Here is a 14,104-nt window from a genome sequence, read left to right on the forward strand (position 1 = left end):
GCAGTATGCTCAATAGATGAGGTAGGATTCCTTGAACAAAAAACCTTCATTATTTTTATGACCTTAAAAAAACCATATAATTTTTAGAGTTACTGTACATCCCTTCACTTTTACAGATTTTACACTGATAAGCTTAAAACATTTCAACATTTCTGCTTTACTATAATCTTGCTTTTCTCTTTCTTCTTTCTTTTCCCTCTCCACAGAGCAATTTAAACAGAAACTATTTACTAACCCATTTCAAATCACTACCCCTTGAAGCAGATATGATATCCCATAGAAGCCTGGGTTTGGCACAACAACACTCTGATTCCTCATAAAGCAGCCCAAAATTCATGCAAAGTTCGAGAACAAATCTTCAGACATAACAGGTTATCTTTTTTTCTTCATCCAATCAATTTCTGAATTCATCTAGAAATTACACTCTTTACTGCTAAGTACATTCTTTCCTTAAATACTCCCTTCCACTTTCTTTTACGGTATTCTAAGTCAAGAGGAGTTGGAAACCAAAGATTTGGGAAAGGATTTTTATCAAACAAAAAACCTTTGCATGTTTTTCAGAAATTTCTACGTAACTACATTCAAATGAGAAGTGCAAACTAGAAGTAGTGCATGGGCTTAGGAGACAGTGGTTAGTGCTCTTTTCATCACATTTACATAGATATGCAGCTGGCAAAAACCTTAATGAGGGCACTACAGCAGTTTTGTAGCATCTATCATACCTACCAGCAGATCAAAACAGCATTTATTTGAGAGCATTCAACCCACTTCCACAAAAGTAGACAAAAGTAGGCCAAAGAAAGAAAAGGGAATCTGTTTGAGGGTCTCCTTTTCTCATCTGCAAATGCTTCAATTCCCACTGACAGCATTGTACAGCCATACAATAGAAGTCCATCTCACCAGGCTAAAAAGCTTTAACAGTAATGCTGAGGTGTAACTCTTCCACTACCAAAAAAAATATTTTATTAAATACAAAGTGTGGGAAACAGAGCAATACTCCAAAACCTGGGTTTATTACTTCAGTTTTCTGAGTATAGTTTTGTCACTTATTATTAGGATCATTATGTCTCTTCCAGACACACCTAAGGTCAGTAAAAACCTGGGTATATTAAGCATAACAGAAAAAAGCTGCACCTCAAGAAGCCTTTCCAGCACACCTTTTTACTGCAGACAAACAAATTCCTGGGACACAGACCTCTAGAACACACAGATCAAACAAAACACTTTTTGTCTTTTCATAGACAAGAACTTTCACCAGTTGTTACTCAGCCTACGTGACCTTCCAGGGCCTAGGCAAGGAGGACAAGATCTCTCTATCTCTAAACATATCTTGTATAATGTTTACAATCATGTCTATAAAACATATTTCAGCAAAGACTTTGCACTCACTGTCACAGACTTCAGAGTCATCCCGTGGTAGGTGCCCATGGTGTCAATCTTGAAGCCTTCCGTTTCTGCAAAGAAAAAGAAGCCTTCTGTAAATCCATGTGAACACAGCAGTGTCACGTCTAAATGGACAACACTGGGGATCTCTCTGATGTTATTTTGTCAAAAAACACATCTTGCTGCTGGTGCTGGTGGTTTAGGTTCTGTTCCCGGTACAAAACCTGGGTAGTCACTAGGAAATCTGCTTTCTTTAGACAAGCTTGATATTGCTGCTTTCTGTAACCAGAGTAAACTTTTCCTGCTGCATAGAATAATTGAAAGCACTTCAGAGCAAGGCAATAAACCTAAATCTTTGTGAGAATGTTACAACGTGCATGCGGTCTCAGAAATTCTCCTCACTACAAGCTTGAGAAGCCCCATTCATATTCCCTGAATGCATTATAATGCAACATATTCAACTTGTATTAATGGAAAAATATACCTAAGAAACTGATTTACATGCCAACTATAAAAGTGTGGCCATTATACTTGATAAATTCACTTCTGCAGTGCTGAAGAGCAACATTGTCATTGTCATATGATACAGAGGACAGAATCTGCATAAATACACAATGCCACACTAAAGGTTATAAAAAGGAGTGTTCTTGGGGGTGGTTTTTTTAATTAATTTTAATTAGATTGAATTTATGCTAAGTGCCAGAAGCCTGCAACTGCCCAATGACTAAACCTGCTGTCAGTAGCCTATTTGCTTTCGAATACTCCTTCCCCATCCTCCTATTCTCAGTGCTTTAAGATCAAAGCAAGCTCCTCAACGTGCCACCAGGACTCAAAAGAGAACCTTTTTCCTTCGTAAACTTCCTAGCCTCATGCATCTACCATGAACTGATCCCATCATCCAACCATCCAAACAATTCCTACCTAAAATGGCATGATAATCGCCACTCAAACTATTATAAACAAGCATTTGTCTACATCTAAGCAACTTTTGGGCTATTTCAGCTAGACTTGGGTAAAGGTAACTGATTCTGTGCAGAAACAGCTACTTGGAAGTGGTATGGTTTTGTCATTTCTTACACTTCCTTCATTTTGTGCACCAGCACAAAAACATGATAGATGAAGAAATAAAGCAGGACCAAAGCGTGGCTCCTACCCAAACCTAAAAAAAATCCAAAGAAAATATTGAATTTTCAAAACTGTTAGAGCCTCTTGCTCTCATCATGACCAAATTAACTTAAACTGAAACCCAGACAACCTAGAAAGCAATGAACTTGCTCTGGGAAACATCTGGGGCTACTCATTCTTTCTTCCTTAGATGAGGAAGATCATCAGGCACTCAAAGGAAATTAAGCCAAAAAGTTTCCCAGATTTAGGAACTCTCAAGTGCCTATAAAAAGATACCCCAGGGTTTGGAACTCATCATACTCCTCTCAGCACAGAGACAGCTATCTATTTACTGAACAGTCTGGGGTTTCACCTTCTCCCCCTCGCTCCCTCCATTATGTCACCAAACCTGCTACCCACTACCCAGTCAAGATGCCCAGGGTCACCGACCATACTTTGTTTTACAGTCACCTCAATTCCAGCCATTCTACAGCTTCACTTCTCAAGGCAACCCCTCCCCTTCTCCCAGATTTAACATTTCTGAACAACAGACATAATTCTGAGAAAGTAAAATACAGGTACAGACACATATGAATCCAGTCTTTCCTACCTAAAAAAAAAAAAAAAAAATAAACCAAAGAAAGCAGCCTAGCCTCCCAACATAAATTGATACTGCCTCCCTATACAAAATGATAGGCCTTCCCACCTTTCCCCTCAATCCCAAGCTGTAACTATGCCTTGAGTCTTAGCTCAGAGGTCACACCACTGAACTTGAGCTGAGGATGGTCAAGATGTGACTGCACAAACATTTCCATGGAGAACAGTTTGCTCTGTGACTATAGAGGTCACTGCTGCAAGCAGGGAGCATGTTAATATTTCAGGTGGTGCCTGGAGCCTTATAGAATGCTTGGTAGAAGTCCCTAAATTGAAGGGATGCTTTTGATGACTTGGAGTGACGTAAATCAGGTGTCTAATCTAGGCTGACAGTTGTTCATGAATTTCAGAACATCACCACCAGAAGAACTTTTCTCCTTTCCAGACTGATCTATTATGGGCTCCTCATGCCTGTGACACAGAGCATTTCCAACTATTTTGGTCAGATGTTCTTTCCAAAGAATACAGACACTCCATAGCAAGACCAGCACAGCACCTTCTCCTCCGTTGTGCCTGGCCTGCTGTGGTTTCTTTCCTCTCAGCACAAATCCTGACTTTCTAATTAGTTCTCCATGTTAGTTCCGTCTCCATCAGCATTGCAAAGGGAATAAAGGCCTACAGAGCAAGCAGCACAGTCAGAAAGTAAATCAAAGGGGAGAGAGGCACCTGGCAGGGAACAAATCTCTGCTCAACTGCCAAGGCTTTCATCTTTTGCAAAAGTCTTCCCAAGTCTCTCATAAAATCTGTCCTGGTTCATTTAATGAGCCACGAGAGCCGCAAACCACAGCTCTGGCACTGATCAGCTTCCCACTGCCAGCCTTGTACTGACCCTTCTCTCTAGCAGGAGAAATAAATAACTTGGATGAAGAGCCACCTGTTGCCTCAAGCAAACTCCAGTTTCCTGCCTGATGAATATTCCCAGCAGCTACACAGGAGCCCCAGTACTATTTAGGAGCTACTCAGGTAGCAAACAAAACACTTTTCTGATAATTAGCAAATAATGGCATGGTAGCTTTCTGTACTAATTCAAACAGAAGATATGTTAAATGGTCAGTGTAGGTACCCACATACACTCCTGCAAACAGTTACTGCAGCCTCTACAAGAGCTGCTGCAGGGCCCATGCTCTGCTGTCTGCAGGAGGGTGGCATCAGTAGAAGAAATCACCTCCCAGTGCCCACCAGCTCGCCCGTTTCCTGCCTCAAACTCTCAAGCCACCGGTGAATTAGAGTTAAGCATCTTCAGGTTCCAGAGGGCCACAGCAAACCCCCCCTGAAGCAGAAAGAGCACTGAGACGTTGCTCAGAACACAGCTTTACTGATTCCATCCTCTCACACGCACCATGTGATATTGTCCCTGTCAGCCAATCACTCCTCTTACAGAAATAAACATTGCCAGAAGCAAGAGCCCTGCCCCTTGCACGTCTGTACCATCTCATAAGGGCTCAACAGTTTGGACACTTGGGCACACCCAGCAGCACCCTCAGCTCCACTCACTGCGCACAGCCTGGGTAAAGCAGAAAACAAATGTTTCCAGGTCAGGGACTCCACTGTTCCAGCTTCATTCCCACTTCAAAAATTGCTGAGGGTGTCAGCAAGGTTCATGCTGTAAAAGATATTCAAGGGCCAGGCTAGAAAGCAGAGGCACTTCTTCCAGATTACTCTCCGAGGCCAGGGTCTGACCCTGACAGAGCTGCTCAAAAGCAGATCGGGGATACAAGAGGAACCACGGCCCGTAGCGAAGAGGAGCAGAAGCGAGCAGCTCGGAGCCCCCGGGCCGCGCCCCCAGCACTCATCAGCACAAATGCTGAGCCACACCTCCGAGAACACAAAAGCAGCGCCTCTCCTCTCCTCTCCTCTCCCTCCCAAAGCAGCTCCAACCTGCGCTGCTGAGTCACGCACTAGCACTGAGACGCAATGGTAATACTTGGCCAAAAATTAGTTTATAACTCCAGCTTCAAAATGCCAGCTTTGCTGGTGGGAATAGAAGCAGTTAAAATGATAAACCATCTACTAAGAAAAGGTTATTTAAGAAAGAAGAGCCTCATAAATAGAGGTACCACGATGGTAGGACTTTGGATCCTTGTTTTTAAGCTTGGAATTCGATGTAGAACAACTATTAAAAAAAGCTACTTGATGGTCTTGAATACACTCGAAATTTTCAATACAATAACTACAAAATTATGAGACACATTTCCTTTAGGCAAAGAGCAGTCCATAATAAATGCTTCAATCACAGATCTAACACTAAGGACCAAAGAATGCAAGCAAAGCCCAACAATAACTTTATCATGAAAAACTGTACTGCGACCTTTTCTTTGCCAAATATAATCAATTTTAGAAATTTATGCATTGTTAAAAACACCGACATTAGCAGATGCCTTAAAACTACATCTTGAGAGACTAAACATAATAACCAGAACTGAATAAACAACTCTAATACTTCAAAAACATAACCTATCACCAGGGTTTTTTCTTCTTCAGTCATTGCATGTATTGAGGTCATGGTTTCTCAGTTCCACAACCCAAAAACTGTTAAAAGAACCATAAACACTTCCAGTATGATTCATCACTAGTTACCATTCTAACATCCCCATGCATCAATCCGAGTGCCTTTTCTTATTTCTAATACTTAGACCTGGAATTAAAATATGCACCCTAATGCATCAGCTTTTTGGACTGCTTATATTCTCCATCAGCATTTGGGTGCATGTTCCATTTCCCCGCGTGTAAGTATTAATGCTCAGAGTGCCTTCCATTTGCTTAAAGCCACTGCTCCACATCCATCTAGGTCACTCTGCACTCTGTGTCTGCACCTTCCGCAGCTCAAGTCATCCAAACCAGCTACAAACTTGAGCTCTGATACATTACCAAAAGAATAAAAGCTTGAAAAAGACTCAAATTAACCTGCATTTCTGGAAGGAAGTCAAGGGCAATAGAAACAGAACAATGCAGCACGTCTCAGACACTGAAGAGATCAAGTTAAAGACTTGGTTTGAATTGTGGATGAATAAGACTGAATAACCACTTCTTTCTTCAGCTGTATACTCTTCAAACCCCAGATAGCAACACTCTGCAGACTGCCTGGAAATGATTCACTACTCCACTTCACAGCCCCAGCAATTTAATCCCTGACACCAAATGTCACTATGCCTGAGAGTTTACTGGGCATTCCTTTACAGTACTGTACCCTAACAGGTAAAAGTTTCACCCCTAAATTTCCAAGCTACACTAATTACTTCACATATTCTCCATACAGTTAATATGTAACAGCTCAGTAATAATCTTACCAGTAATTAACATCAACATCTTAAGTTTCTCACAGTTAAAAGCAATTTATGGGTGTTTTCCAGCACAGAAGTGAATACGCAGTGCTGAAAGTTTTTAAACAAGTTGGTCACACCAAGCCAGAAAATAGATAGACCACATTCTTTTTCCAAATGTGCATCTCTTGCACATATTCTCTGTTAGGGGAAAAAAGAGAAGAACCACATAATTCTTAAAGTGAATGCAATAAATAAAAGTTTAACAGGTCAAACTAAGCCCGACCAGTAAAACTTCAGAACCTTCTATCTCCTGCTACCAATTCTACTCTCCCGGTGTAAAAGGATATCACACAATTTAAAACAAAATAACTTAATAATGAGAAATGCTTTATAAGGAAACTTTTTTTAACTATATATACAAGAGAGAAAAAAAAAATGTTATGGTCCAGAGTCACCTCAAATGTAATAACTTCACAGTCCTCTGTTCCCTGGGCTTAGCACTTAGGACTGATTGAAAGCCACACAAACTTCTGGAAAATGGCAGCTGTGTCTGAAAATCTAATAAAGTTATAAATAAAACATAAAATAAAATAAATAAAACATAAATAAAATGACAGTATCAGGAAGTCAACAGCAAACTTTTCCCGAGGGAAACACTTGAACACAGTCAAGAATATTCTTTTCACCATTACGGGCTGAAATCACACAGTAAGACTCTCTGATTTACACTAAACAGGTCTGAATATTGCTGGAGGTTTTGGGGGAAGTAGGAACAATTGGCTTCTACTATGTTGAAACTTTGAGAACAGGAACACTCCTAGACTAAGCCTTAAAGGCCTAACCTTGGAACAGCACAGGGAAACTTGATTTTGCCATCCATACTGAGAGATGCACTCAATGGGTCACAAAAATGTTACATCTTCAAGACTACCATCCCAGCACTACTGTATGCTTTGAAATTACGGAACAAACAAGCATGTGAAAAAGGTCTTCTGAGGTAAAGCCACCCAAGAAATTGAGGGGAAAACGAGGTATAGCGTCCAAAAAATACATATCAATAATATGTATTTAAATATCAAACATTAAGCCGCACAGGAGAGGACACAAAATAAGCTCCTAAAGCATCAAATGTCATTTGAGCACAGGATTTTTAAAACCTGAAAAAGATTTTAAAATTATGCTGCTGAAGAAGGCATGACAAACCGCAGTTTGAAAAAAACATCCCCAATTGTAAAGATGCACATTAATAAAGTATAAAGAAACCACTCAAGTGAATAATACAAAGGAAAGGAATAGGACTACCAAGGTAAAAGCAGAGGAAGTTCAGCACAGGATGGAGCTCTATGCTGCTGGAGAGAAGATACCATCACTAACTGCCAGCACGAAAGAAACCAATGCAACAGAAAGGAAACAGCACCCAGGCAAAGTGATTGCCATCAGTTCACCTGCTCACCTCAAAAACATTCGCCAAGCAACGTGTTCTTCCACTTTCCACGTGGAAATAGCCTGGATGCGCAATTCCTACTGCAAACCACATTCTAATGCATTACAGAACTTGAAGAATGTCAAAGGCAAGGTTTCTTGCCCCTGCTGGACAAAAGGTGACCAAGCCCTGGCCCAGAGCTGCTGAGCAGTTCCACCGACTGCAAGTGGAGCTCATTGTTTGCTCTCCAGGAACAGCACAATTACCACCCCCTCGCACTGACTATTAAACCACTCCAGCAGCAAAGCCTGGCCCATCTGGCATGAAAATTTTAAGTTAGTCTAGCAGAGAGGCATCCTGATCCACGCATCAGAAATAATGATCCATCACGAGAAGCAGACAAATTTGGCTGCAACTCAACAGTTTACTTAATGCATGGTAAAATTCCTAAATTTACTCCCTTTACTCCCTACAAGCTTTGAATTTCTTATGCTAAGGACAAGACAGCTAATGGAAAAACTCTGTACTAAAGCACACAAATATTCAAAGAAAAAGATTTCACCTCCTTGCTGCCTAAACTTTAAATACTGTAGTGTCATACAAAACTGAATATAGGCAATATACCACAATCCTGCTGCAACTAGGACTACTGTGAACCCTTCCTAGGATTTCAATACCTCTGAGGAAAGAGCAAACAGGTGAGACACAAAGAAAAAAAGCCTAGAAACATTGCCTTTTGGCTTTGTTTCAATCTTTAGCCAAACCCATCACTGCACCCATTGTTATAAGCATCACACCATCCTGCCTTCCACAATTTTAGCCAACCACAGGAGTAATAGAGGGCAAGGTGTAGAAACCCTTCAGAATGGCAGAAATCTGTAGGATTCAACTTTATCGTAGGTGTTATCCATCATTACTAAATAAATGTAGATACAATGCCATAAAGACTGCAAGTAATTACCCTTAGAACTTAATTATCTTTCTTTTCCTTCAGAATTCTATCCCAAAAAGTCCTGATATTGCAACCTTTCCATAAACATGTGTAATTCCAAGTTCTTACTAGACTTATAGTAAAAAAAAAAAAAAAAGAAGTTTAATGAAAAAAATGCCTTATTTTATTTTTATTGATGACTATGTCTGCTTGTAGTCTCACTTCTACACTGGATATTTGGGAGCCACAGCTTCATTTTGAGGGCAACTAAATTAAAAGTCCCATAAGGAATGAGTTCACTTGTGACAAAGCTGCAAGTGATGTGCATTGTTCAGTTTTAAGCAAATTACATTATCAGTGCATTAATGCCTAATTAAGACAGGAAAACCACCTGTACTCAGAGTTCCAGTTTGACTACAATTTAAAAGTTTATAGTTTTATGATAGAATACCCTAGGAGTAAATGAGATCTTTGCTATTTTCTGAAGTTAAATATCTCTAGGTCGTCTCCTAAAAAATCCAGATATTAATTACTAATGCTATGTAACCTCTATGTGACGTAGCAATACCTTTCATAAGTCAATCTCATGTTTAAAATACCTCTTTTCCAACACCACATTTTTATTTCCAGTGCTAGCCTACACTCAGCTAACTTGGTATTCTTAACCTATGTATTTCTTTAAATAACCTGAAATACAAAATTAACTTTGTGTGACTACACCGAATATAAGTAACCAGAAAGTTAAGGCAGATAAACACCCTCTAGAATGGAATGTGACAGTGAGTTAGACAGGTAGAATATGACCACATCACAAAGGAATCTTTCAGCTGGAACAATTGCTGCAGCCCAGTCAATCCCATTTCAGCACCAAGAGAAACCCCAACACCACATTCTCAGAATCACACAACATTGAAATGGATTTTTCACCATTGCTAATTACAGACAACCCTTTTTCCCTGTCAGTCATCTGATCTCATCGCTGCTTTTTGCTCAGAAGTTTCTACATGAAGCTCACATGGATGAGCTGCTCCACAAACTCTTCTGGGTTCTTCTTTCCTGCCATGCAAAACTTGTTATTTATTTCCTGTTCCCTCCTGAACCACACACGTGTGGTTAAAGCAAAACATCCACCCTGTGCTCATGACGGCTATTGTCTGCAGGGTTCCTGACCACAACCACGCCATTTAGCAGCTCGGAGGACTCGGACCATCCCTGAGCTCCTCGTTGTAAAAGTGTCCACAGTGAATTATAGGCTTTGGTGCATTTGAACTGTTCCACCTGACCATTAATTTCTTGCACTGTCTTTTTTAATTTCACACTGCCCAGTTTAGATATTTGCTACTTTTAAATCTTAACAGGAAATGGTATTAAAAGGAAAACTACTCAGCAGATAGCTGGGTTTTGAAGGTTTAAGATATTAAAAGAAGGAAACTGAGTAAGGACTAGTAAAAATATTCATGGAAGGGTTGGTTTAACTTTATATTTTTTCTTCCTTTCTTTCCCAAATTGTCTTGGCTTTGTAACAATTCATTCTTCATGGAAGGTACTTTAGATTATTTTTCAGTGCTGAAAAAGCTACCAAACATCCTGCTTTGGCTTTTTTCTCCACCCCACCATGCAACTGACAATGAGAAGTAGTAAATAAAACCATTGCACTAAAATATAAGTATATTGAGGCCAACAGGGAACAGACTTCAAGAGGATATAATACAATATCTGACCAAATTTCCCATAGGAAGTTTCATACACAAACACCCCCATAAACATAAAGGATGTATTCACATGTAAACACATCTTTACAAAAGTTGGGTTTGTTTCTGTTTTGTTTTTTTTTTTAATTTAAATCATTTCAGAGAGGAGTTTGCTACAGTTTCCCTGACCAAAAAATGGTAATAATTTGGACAAAGCCAAATATTCTAAAAAATGCAAGTTGAATTGTTCACTTACAGTTTAAAATGGCATTTAGCAACATATAAGTCCTTGCAACCGGAATAGAAAGCCGTTAAAAACATTAAGCCCTTAAAAACACAGGAAGTTCCATTAAAGAGGAGAATTATTTTATTTGAGAACTAGGGGAAGAGGCAATTCAGAAGTGTAACAAAATTTGCATGACCTTCTGCAAGAAGCACAAAACCATCCAAGCACAACAAACACAAGATTGCAAAATAAAACCAAAGCAAGACATGAAAGTGAATTAACTGAACCTGTGCTACAAACAAGATTAAAAAAGCAACGAGGACAGGAGAAAAATTGCATTAGAAAGATAAATCATCACTCATGTTTAATGTTCACCATGTTTTAAAACTGGTGAGAATTCTTCAATATTGAAGATCGTTTCCATCTCTCCAGAAGGGTGCTTGTGTTTTGCACTGCTGTTCCCAGTTTGTTTTTTAATTTGGACACAACTAGATAATAACTTGGAATTACTGGAGGCAACTTTTACAGTAACTGTGATTGTTTGAGGATAGGGAATCTATTATATGTTATGCACCTGTCAGTTATCCTTGCATTTGTGCTTTTTTATTAATTGCATAGGACCCTCCCCAAACAAATTTTCCCCCCATGCAATTCTGGTTTTAAGCTTTTAGTTTGCTTCCTAAGAGGTAGAAATAATAATTTTGGATTTTATTACTTGGAAAGCTATCTTTAGGCATAGTTACAGCTTTTTATTCATCTTTTCATAGGTTTGTGAAACAATAGCAGAAAAAAAACCCCTAATATCAAGTTTATGAGTTGTCAGTTTTGGTTCTCAGTTTTTTTTCCTTTAAAAAAAGCATTGCAATCAACTTACCCTCTTTGCCTTTAAATCTTTCCTGATCATATCTGTTGTAGGCAGCTGGAATAGGTTGCTTATTTCGTAAAGTGGGATCCTAAAACAGGTTAAATAACATTTGTGAAACATACTAAAAGGTATTTGATGGTTTTTGAATTTCACGAAGAGTTGCTTAGAACTACAAGAGTACAAAACCAGTTCATTTTCGTAGGAGTTTCAACACATTTGAAAACTTCTGATGTTTTCATTCAATATCCCCTTACAGTTTTACAGAAAGAGAGTTTAGTACTGAATACAAAGAGAACAACCTGAGGCAAAATTAAAATAACAAACAGCAACAAACTACATTAATGAAATCTCTGCTGAGGTTTTGTCATGCTTAAAAGAATTAGCGAGAAAAAAAAAATCAACTAACAATTCATGATTAAGGCTTCAGCCACACAAAATTTTCCTTGTCAGCCTGATTAAGAAAAAATTTTGCTAAATAAGATAAATAAAAACAAATTTTGGGGAAAAGAGGCATTCTGGGAAAAAAGTTTTTAAAAAGCACCAATCTAGTGGCACACTCAATACCAATTCAATCCTTTATGTGGATGGCTTAGTTATGTACTCACACCTATTCTGAGTGGGGCATTTGAATAATGCCATGCACAATTTAAGAAATTCAACACAAATCAAATATTTACATGCTGGAATTCATCTTGCTACTTAAATTGAGTTCTTTGTTAAATGCAGGAGCAGCAAAAACAAAGCACAGCATGATTAAACAGCTTTTAGAGCAGACGACCAGCATGTTCAAAGATACATTAGGTTTAACAGAACACAATAGTAAACACCACAATTCCAAACAAATCCTGTCTAATACCTAGATAGAAGTAAACAACACAGCTCTAAGTCTGTCCTTTATTACAGGCATAAGAAAGCTGGTTCGAGCTGTTCCCACTCATGAGTCATGTTCCAGATTCTTAAACATTTGCTACCCTATCTGTCAGAAAAGCAGCAAAACATTTCATTTGAAATGGCAGCACTCTCATCAAATACATTTTTTGCAAATAGATGTGGCACGCGGCTAACGCTTGATAGATGCAGAAGCTGGCACTAGCAGATTAATCTCTCGGTAACAAGAGCATATTGAGCTAATTAAATTAATAGATTCAACTCTTTAAATACCAATAAATGCAACTTTTGTCAAAGAATAGCTGCGAAGTTATACTTGAAAAACGTGCGTTTTTTGGAAGTAAACCAAAATAAATTGTGTATGTGATACTGAGAAGACACTGCACTCTCACTTTTGGTGTCCCAGCCCTCGTGTTCAGCCGAACACTGCTCTTACCGTTGGTGCTGTGTTTGGGGCAGGTCTCTGCTCAGGTGCTCGGCCTTCTTCTCTGGCTTTAACTGATTGAAGAATTGCAAAAATATTCTTGGCAAAGTTCTGAAAAAGATACCAAGTACCTGTGAACCTTACTGACCATGTGCATTTCACATAACAACCACCCAGGTAGAAGACACTTGGTTAACTTACATTTCACTGAAACCCAAAACTGGAGCACCAGTTTTCTAAACAGCTGATTTCTGACCCCTTTTCTGAGAGGATCCAAACATGAACAGGGTTTTCAGGCATCATTGCTACCCCCTATCCTTCAATGCCCACACCTGCTAAATCCAACTGGCTTCATTACACCACAAGGTAAACCCAGCTCCTCTTACAGCACTTGTAACCCGTAAGCTACAGAGTTAAGTGTACACAATGTCTCTTACTAATGTCAAATTTTCAGAAATGGCTCATCAGTAAAAGAAACCTTTTATCAATTAGGAAAAACAGGGTTTTTATTTACTGAATAATATATTCACAAAATGCTTACACTGTTCCAGAGTATTGTATATTAACACTGAAGTGGTGTTAACACCACTGGCATCATGAAACAAACACATGAATTACAAAAGAAAAGACTTCTGGGGTGAATTTTGTAGAAATCACTCAGAGAGTTGTACTGCAAAGCTTCCCTAAGCTTGTTCACTTGACCTCAGCGAGCATCTTGTCAATGCACTGCAAGCCACCAAGGGCAGGAATTGGAAGACCACCAGAAACCACTTATAAAGGCAAAGCCATCCCCTGAGCAAACCCAGTTCTTTTGAAAATGTCTGAAAGAACTCACACAAAACTGTGTTTTAAAGTTTGAAATTTAGAGTTCTTTTCAGTCAGAAAAATCCCAGGGAAAAAGCCTTTCAAGAGCTGCAAGCCATGCATACATCAATTACATGAGGATACTCCAAGTCTAAACTACAGGCTTTTTTACTACAAATTCAGATTTCTCCCAGATTTGGCCTGGGCATCATATAAATCACAAGTCTTGTCACTGATGTGCTTTATCACACACTGTCTCTAGGAAAGCAGGCTACTCCATCTTCTGAAACTCGCAAGGAGGAACTAATTAACAGGAGCAATGTTGTGAGAGCGACGGTCCATGCAGAAGCCAAATCTTCCAGTCACAAGGAAGTTACAACCAACATTCACATCCATATTTTACTCACAAAACCTACAGTTAATATACTCCTAAAGGGAGTTTGGACTT

The 14,104-nt window shown here is 39.1% G+C and overlaps 1 protein-coding gene across 1 annotated transcript in view; it reads right to left on the minus strand.

Annotated features, from left to right (window-relative positions):
* Positions 1-14,104, minus strand: part of CDC73 (cell division cycle 73) — a 102,610-nt gene that overhangs the window by 69,616 nt on the left and 18,890 nt on the right. Inside the window, exons 8-10 of the mRNA XM_040072507.2 lie at positions 12,865-12,963; positions 11,550-11,628; positions 1,390-1,454 (exon numbers count right to left, since the gene is read on the minus strand). Coding sequence (XP_039928441.1) covers positions 1,390-1,454; positions 11,550-11,628; positions 12,865-12,963 — 243 coding nt within the window. The remainder of the gene's footprint in view (positions 1-1,389; positions 1,455-11,549; positions 11,629-12,864; positions 12,964-14,104) is intronic.

The sequence above is a fragment of the Hirundo rustica genome, chromosome 9, assembly GCF_015227805.2.
Source record: "Hirundo rustica isolate bHirRus1 chromosome 9, bHirRus1.pri.v3, whole genome shotgun sequence".
In the NCBI taxonomy this organism is placed as follows: Eukaryota; Metazoa; Chordata; class Aves; order Passeriformes; family Hirundinidae; genus Hirundo; species Hirundo rustica.